An 8608-nucleotide genomic window follows, 5' to 3' on the forward strand; every position below is an offset into this window, starting at 1 on the left:
TCATATTTTATTCCCGGGTCCCACTTGGGAAGATGACCTCACTTCCAAATCTAATACATACAGGTGTACATACAGGTCATCCCGTTATAGACAGGGACTGTCGCCGGAGCGGCTTCCAGTGAGTGGGGTAAGGGGATCAATCTGCTCAGCCGTCACGTAAAGATCTGGTGTGCCCGGTCTTAATGCTAGGTACGCACTATAAGATTTTCTGCCAGATTTACTATCAGATCGATTCATTCCAACATGATCTGATTTCTGATCATTTTCTGATCAATTTCCAATGGAAGTGAACGGAAAACAGTCCAAAATCAGATGTTGGAAATAAATCGATCCGACAGTAAATCTGCCAGAAAATCTCATAGTGTGTACTTATTAAGCAAACTCAGCAGACACCTGTACACAGGTCACATTCTTGGACAAGACAGTCCTACAAGGCCACCTCAGCCCAGTTCCATCTGGTGTGTGTACATACCTCTGAGCATCAGTCATGAGACTGGCACTGACATCCTAAAGGTTAAAGAAACAAATTACAGATGTTTGCTGTGCTAACGTTTATCAATTTGTTGAGGTTAATGGGTATCAGCCCACTTTAACCTCTTCTGCCACTAACAGACACATTACAGTTCGAGCTAGACCCACTGTTAGTTCTTCCATCATATAATTCTATGTCTGAAATGTCATGCCATCTCTATCCTTAGATATGAGAGTCCCACAAGCTATAGAAACAATAGCCTATCCAATCATCACCCCCACGTTAAATAGTAATTAGGGGAACTGGGAGGAGCCCATGCATGCCAACCACAAAGAGGGTCACACTTGCCAAATTCACATAGTACATCAATGTAACTGCTGTGTAAAAGTACATCAATGTAACTGCTGTGTAAAAAAAAAAAAAAAAAAAAAAAAAAATCTGCATATGCATGTGTGTGACATCTAAAACACATGCAAAAAATATGTGCATTGCATGGGGAGGGGGGGGGGGGGTGTAGGGGATGTTTAAATTACTCACCAGCAGAGGTAGATGGTGTGTAAAGTGACTATGTGGCTCAGCAATGAGAGCTGCTGCCAAGCTGGCACATGCCCACTCTGCAGGTACCTGCACTGCAATCATTCAATGAATGAATGGATTATAAATCACATGACTGACTTTTCCAAAGGATATTTCTCCCAATAGCTGCATCAAATTGCCTGAGTAATGGCATAGTCCCCTACACACCTTTACTAACAATGAAAGATCTGGGAGGATTAATTAATTATAGGGCTTGAATATGTATTAATAGTGTCATCACAACCTGCTTGTGACCTCGGAATTACAAGTGCCATCCATTTTACAAGATCGATCTACTATGATTCAGTGAGCAGCAACTTAATAGGACCCATTTGCTGATTTAGCAGAAGCATCCCAGATTCTCACCACATGTGCTCACTTCACTGGCTGACTATTCTGGTAGTCATCACAATCTGGGCTGTCTGATGCTTTCACATATTAAAGGACCACCAGCAAAGAAAATTGTAACATTTAAAATATGCACATATCAGATGTACATTTCTCCCAGAGTTAAAATGCACTGTAAATGTTTTTCCTATGTCCCCGTCACTTATTACAGTAGGCAGTAAAAAGTCGATTTGGGACTAGTCCATCTCCTCATGGGAGATTCCCAGTATTATCTTTATGCTTTACAAAAGCACTCCCTGGATAGAATCTATACAAGTTGTCAGTCAGCTTCCCTGCTTGTTTGCCCACCATCTTGACAGTTGGACTGGGCAACTGCATTTCACTTAAAGAGAAACCGTGACCAAGAATTGAACTTCATCCCAATCAGTACCTGATACCCCCTTTTACATGAGAAATCTATTCCTATATGCAATATATTTCAGCATGAAATCTGGCTGAAATCAGCCTAGTGCCACTGCCTCCATCTACCGGTCTGGCCACCCCCATGTATGAAAATATCCCCCCCGGATGCCCATGCTATGTCTGCTGACGCAAATCCTGGCATCCTTCACAGTCTCCCTCAAGTCTGCTGTTACTGCGAGCGTGTGTAGCACAGGCACGTATGTGACATCACACTCACGCCAAGGTGGAGTAGGCTGGGATTCACACCGTAACCACCTTTTTCGATTAGAATGACCATAAATACGCAATACTGGCCTGTAACGATACAGCCTTATAGGTCAGTGTACAGACAGGATTTTTAAAGAATGAAAAATCTTTTGGAGATCTGACGAGCTACTGGACCAAGGGTACATTTGTGCTGGCCCTTTGCAGAAGCTGTGACTGGGGGTTGGACATTTGTGCTGGCCCTCTGCAGTACCTAAAACCTAGGGGGACATTTGTGCTAGTCCTCTGCAGGACCTGAGGGGGGAACAACAACTGACCCTGTACTCTGCAGGACCTGAGAACCAAGGGGGGGGGGGGGGGGGGGGGGATACACTGGTACATTTATCCTGGTCCTCTACCGAGCCTGGGAATAGAAAGGAAGAATAGCGACTAGGAGAAAACAGCTTACAGCAGTGATTTCACACCTTCTGAAATATATTAGGACATAGATGTTTATTTTGTTTTATTATTATTTCATAATAAATAATACTCACAGACAGGTAGGAGTTACAAATGTTACTGGGGATGGAGCTGGAGTTTAGGAGAGAGCATGGAGTAAATCACTGACTGCACATCATGCATAGTGCCTAATGCTGGGGATACACGGATCGACCCCAGCATAATGCTGGGGATACACGGAACATTTCAGTACTGTGTATCGACTAGCTGATAATATTCAGCTGGCCCGATCAAGCCACTCGACCCCCGCCCGCTCGATTTCCGCCTGCGGACAATGGCAGGGAATCGAGCGCTGATAAGGAAGTGTCGGCGGGAACGAGTGGTAATCGATCAGCGGGGACGCGGCTGGGGTCGATCCGGCAGTTAATCAAGCCGCCGGTCGACCCGTGTATCCCCTGCATAATACACACAATGAGATTTTCTAGCAGATCGAATTTCCATAGAAGTGAAATCAGATCGGACATGCTGGAAATAATTGATCTGGCAAGAAATCTGCCAGAAAATCTCATTGTGTGCGGATCGCTCAGAAACAGCCGTATCAGTCTGACGACAGAGCGTACACACGCCGGACTGTCGCTGGCACGCCCACCCAGCGGGAGGCAACGACGGACCCGTCGTTGCCTAAAGTCCGGCGTGTGTACGGACCTTTAGGCATTATATGCAGACTACAGTCTAGAGATAAGTTTTCACACCAAGGGTTTCAGTATAGAGCAGATTGTGAATTTCCTGTGCAAGCCTCATTATACTGTGCTACGCACAGAGCTTGATAGACATTCAAATCCCCCGGTAAGTGACTGAGGCAGTCACCGTCTCAGGGCTAAGCACCAGTAGAAATGTATCACTGACAAGAGCAAGCCCCTGGGAAAAGCCTTATATTCGGCAGAGTGGGGCCCTGAATTGTACGGGGGTGGGGTGCTTTTTTGAGAAGAACATGCTGGCAAAATCTCTCCATTTTCAGTGGACAGACACAATCCAGCAAACGAATCAAATAGTATTCCTGAAAGCAGCCTGGCTTTGTTTTTCCTTCTTCACCTCCCATTAGTAGCGATGAGACAGAAACCAAGCGTGCCACAGAGTAATTACACTATTGTTTTTTGTTTCCATGCCGTATTGTTTGCATATCCTGAGCTACCCAAGACAAAAATATAGAAGAATGAGAAAAGACAGGACTAGGAGGGTAATCTCACCCCCCCCCCCCCCCCCCCCCCAGCTGCTGGTTAGATCAACACCTAACCGATTATTCTTCCTATAGCAAATCGCTGAGTCTGTCACATCCACAAACCACTCCAGCAGAAAATGTGACTGCTAAAAGGCACACAGTGTGCCTAGCTGAAGCCAGGAGGGAAGACATGAAAGAAAGGGTGTGATCTGTCTGGTTACAGGCAGCGAAACAAAAGCTGTCCTTCACCTGGATGTGTGTGTACACCCCAGCACCGATACTACACACACAGCCTTCCACAGGATACTGAGCTGACACACAACACAATGACCCCAGCTCAACACTGACATGGGTCTGAGCAGCATGCAAACTACACACGGTTAGGAGTGTAAAGAATGCAAAGCCAAGAACACAGAGGTGTGTCACAGACCAAGGATGTGGCTACATGATTTTATAATCATTTAGGCTGAGCTCACAGGAATAGTTGGTTGAGGGGGGGGGGGGTTTACAGCAGACGGTTAGCCACCCTTAAGACCTTTGTCTTAGTAAAATGAAAACCACTGGACACATCTGCACAGCTGATGTTAGCTAGAGACATCTGACATGGAGCATTCAAGGAGCAGTTACCCCGTGTGTGTACAGGTTGCAGCAGTTTTTGTACTGTGGCAGAAGTAGTGGGGAGAATGGCTAAGGGCCCACTCTAACCTCACTTGGCCAACTCTAACCTCATTGGTGCAAACATGGTCTTGATGTTCACTCAGCCCCTACCAGTGAAAGGTTTACATGCACAGACAGATGCTCAGCACCCAATCCAATAGTTAATGGTTAATAAACATTATCTTGAGTTTGATTTACCAGTTTTTGTTTTGTAATCTGATGTAACTAGAATTTACAGGGGCTGACCTGGGGCCTTACACAGATAAATGAGATTTAGGCGCCAATGATCAAGTAGTTAGTTAATCATTGGCTCACAAAACCGAACATCCCTGTAAAAAGTCCCAGTTAAGCCAGCACTAATGCTAGTTCCTATATAGATCATAAAAAAAGTCAAACTATCAGGGCTCATTTCCACTATCGCGAATTCGCATGCGTTTTTCGCATGCAAATTCGCATAGACAAGACAAGACAAATAACACTTATATTGCGCTTTTCTCCTTGCGGACTCAAAGCGCCAGAGCAGAGCAGCAGCCACTAGGGCGCGCTCTATTGGCAGTAGCAGTGTAAGGGAGACTTGCCAAAGGTCTCCTACTGAATTAGTGCTGGCTTACTGAACAGGCAGAGCAGAGATTCGAACCCTGGTCTCCTGTGTCAGAGGCAGAGCCCTTAACCATTACACTATCAGCCAACTGCCAATAGCAATACAAGTGAATGGGACTGTTTCCACCTGTCAGGATTCCTTTGCGTTTTTTCTGTGCAGAAAAAATTTGCATGGCAGAGCCATCAGAATTCGCATGCCGCATACCGCTATGCGAATCGCATACAATGTATTTAATAGGAAATTCGCATGAGGTTTGGGTATGCGAATTTCCATAGAAACAATGGAAAAGCACACCAGCACTGCCATGGTTAAATTCGCATGCATCATCCATGCGAATTCGTGTGCGAATTCGCATGAAAATTAACATGGACCCGCATGCGAATTTCGCATCCGCATTTTTTCCACGGTGATTTGCACCGCACAAGTGGAAATGCAGCCTCACTCATCGGTAATGAACAGAACCCTTTAGTCAACTCAGAAGAAAATTGCAATGCAAGATGTGGATTGTCCTGGCTGATAACTACCATTGACTTTCATAGTAATTCTCACTTGGCGGATCCTGTCTTTCTCCCATTCCAAAAAGATAAATATATATGCTTGGATGAGCCATGCATGCATGTTTACATCTAACCTGAGAATGCAAAAGCAGGAATTTGGATCACCCCACTGTATACGAGTATGTATCACACCTTCGCTGCATCAGTTGGGCACTGGGTAGTGCCACTGACAATAAAATATTGGTAACTGAAAATACCAATATTTTACTATGCACTACCCGGCACCAACCCCAACACTGGCTGTACAATATACAATACAATAACATTTCTATAGCGCTTTTTCTCCCATAGGACTCAAAAGCTCTTAGGCTCTCTCAGATTCAGTGATTGGTAGTAGGATGAAGTATTCACACAACAAAAGTTATAATTCTGCAAATGCCAAACTGAACAGGTGGGTTTTCAGTCTGGATTTAAACACGTCCACGGATGGAGCTGTCCTGATCTGCTGAGGTAAGGAGTTCCAAAACGTAGGGGCAGCATGACAGAAGGCTCTGGGACCAAAAGTTTCCAAATGGACTCTGGGTATGACTAGATTATTAGAATCTGTGGATCTGAGAATGCGGGGATTGCTACATAGCTGCAACATATCTCATGTATTCAGGACCTAGATTATTCAGGGATTTAAATGTCAGTAGGCCGATCTTGAATAGGACCCTCCATTCTATAGGTAGCCAGTGAAGGGAGTGCAGGACTGGCGTTATGTGGCAGTGACGGGGTTGGTTGGTTAGCAGTCTGGCAGCAGTATTCTGTATCAGCTGTACACGGTACAAGACCTTTTTTGGAAGGCCAGTGTAGAGAGCATAACAGTAGTCCAGTCGGGATGTGATGAAGGCATGGACTAAGGTTGGCAGATCTTCTGGGGGGGATGAGGTGCTTGATTTTTGCAATGTTCTTCAGGTGAAAAAAAATAGGATGATTTCACCACAGCAGAGATTTGAGTTCTGAAGTTTAAGTCCCCATCAATTAGAACTCCCAGGCTACGCACATGATTAGAGCTGCGTAGATCCGTGCCTCCTATTCCCAGTGGTGAAGACTAACTTTTGTTATCATGCTCTGCCCTCCAATCAGAAGGACTTCAGTTTTGTCTGCATTTAGTTTCAGCCAGTTGTCATTCATCCTGTATGTGCCTAACATTAAGCCCCCACCACCTAATGCCTAACCCTTAACCTCCCCCAACACCTAAAACCTTACCTTACCCTTCTGCTGCAAATTATTATTATTATTATTATTTAGTATTTATATAGCGCTGACATATTACGCAGCGCTGTACAGTGTATATATATATATATATATATATATATATATATATATATATATATATATATATATATATATATATATATATATATATATATATATATATATCTTGTCACTAACTGTCCCTCAAAGGAGCTCACAATCTAATCCCTACCATTGCCATATGTCTATATTATGTAGTGGAAGTACTGTAGTCTAGGGCCAATTTTTAGGGGGAGCCAATTAACTTATCCGTATGTTTTTGGAATGTGGGAGGAAACCGGAGTGCCCGGAGGAAACCCACGCAGACACGGAGAGAACATACAAACTCTTTGCAGATAGTGCCCTGGCTGGGATTCGAACCAGGGACCCAGCGCTGCAAGGCGAGAGAGCTAACCACTACGCCACCGCAAATGACTGATAGTTGTAGCGGATCGAGTACAATCTGCTACAACCATTAAATTGTATGGCACTAGTCTACTTTAAGAAACCCAGTGGGAATCCTTATAGAGAACAGTTCTATCACAGCACCCTCTTACAGGGTGATTGGCCTAATAAGCCAAATAGCGTGCGCGTAATTTACTACAACATATTGGAAACCTAGCAGTACGCAAGGGTGCCGTCCACCCAATCACGTTTGATGGATTAATCTATGACGTTGCCTTCTGGGTCCCCTAAAGTAGACTAGCGCCAATTGCATGTAGTAGCCTATCGGCTACTAGCCGCATCAGGCACCCAAATGGCTGGGCACCCCATTGCTGATAATTAACACAAGCGTCTATGCCAATCGCAGCGCCCCAACAACCTGATTCCCTGTACATAGCTAAATGCTCTATTGTCTAGTGGCTCTGCTAAAATCAGTGTGTTGCAAACTGTCATCGAGGAGTTGTATCAAATCCTCTGATTAGAAGTAAAGTCACCTACATAAGCCCAGCTAGATGGCCAGTGCAGATACATCCAGCAAACAATCAGGAAGCCATGAAACAATAGTAGTAACAGAGCCACTCCACATGTCTGTGGCACACACACTGCACAGAGCTGGCTTCCCAGGTCCATCAGTACCATCTGTACCAGCAGCTGCCCGGCCAGAGACAGCACTACAGCCACAATAGTGAGGAGAACAAACTACTCCGGACCTCCAAATCACCTTCACACCCCTCCCTCCGCCCCTTCCCAGGAAACAAAGGAGTGCAAGCGGCGGGCACACTCACCCACAGCTCCGTGCCCCAGCTCATGGTTCCGGCCGGGTGTAGGGCAGCAGTAGCGGCGGCAGGAGGGGGGCGCCTGTGTCCGGGTTTCGGTATAGACGGGGCGGCTGCACGTCCTGTAGCTCCTTCCTTGTGTTGTGCGAAGATCGGGAAGGAGGAGGGGGAGCGGGCGGAGAGGGAGGAGAGAAGGGGCAGGACTGGGAGGGAGAAGGGCCTGGGATGGGCAGGAAGGGCAGGCATGGGAAAGGAGCTGGCAGACAGGTAGCTCAGAACGGATACAGCTGGCCACACACGTGACAGTTTAATAGGGCAATCTACTTGAACTAGTTTCTCGGCTAACGAAATTGTCATTGTGCAGATTAAAGAGAACCCGGAGTGAGAGGGATAAGGGGGATGCCATATTTATTTCTTTTTAAACAATTCAAGTTGCCTGATTGTCTTGTTGATCCTCTGCTTCTAATACTTTCAGCCATAGACCATGAACAAGCTGTAGATTAGTTGCTGTGACTGAAGTCTGACTGTGTTAGCCACATGCTTGTTTGTGGTTTAGGCACTACTGCAGCCAAAGAGATCGGCAGGACCGCCAGGCGACTAATATTGTTGAACTGCTGCTGGACTAGCAGTCTCTGT

The 8608-nt window shown here is 45.6% G+C and overlaps 1 protein-coding gene across 2 annotated transcripts in view; it reads right to left on the bottom strand.

Annotated features, from left to right (window-relative positions):
* FNBP1L (formin binding protein 1 like) overlaps window positions 1-8227 on the bottom strand; it is a 236485-nt gene extending 228258 nt beyond the window's left edge. For both annotated transcript variants that reach the window (XM_068239782.1, XM_068239778.1), the window contains exon 1: window positions 7982-8227. In XM_068239782.1, coding sequence (XP_068095883.1) covers window positions 7982-8218 — 237 coding nt within the window. In that variant the 5' untranslated portion in view covers window positions 8219-8227. The remainder of the gene's footprint in view (window positions 1-7981) is intronic.
* Between the last annotated feature and the right edge of the window lie 381 nt (window positions 8228-8608).

Source organism: Hyperolius riggenbachi, chromosome 6, assembly GCF_040937935.1.
Source record: "Hyperolius riggenbachi isolate aHypRig1 chromosome 6, aHypRig1.pri, whole genome shotgun sequence".
In the NCBI taxonomy this organism is placed as follows: domain Eukaryota; kingdom Metazoa; phylum Chordata; class Amphibia; order Anura; family Hyperoliidae; genus Hyperolius; species Hyperolius riggenbachi.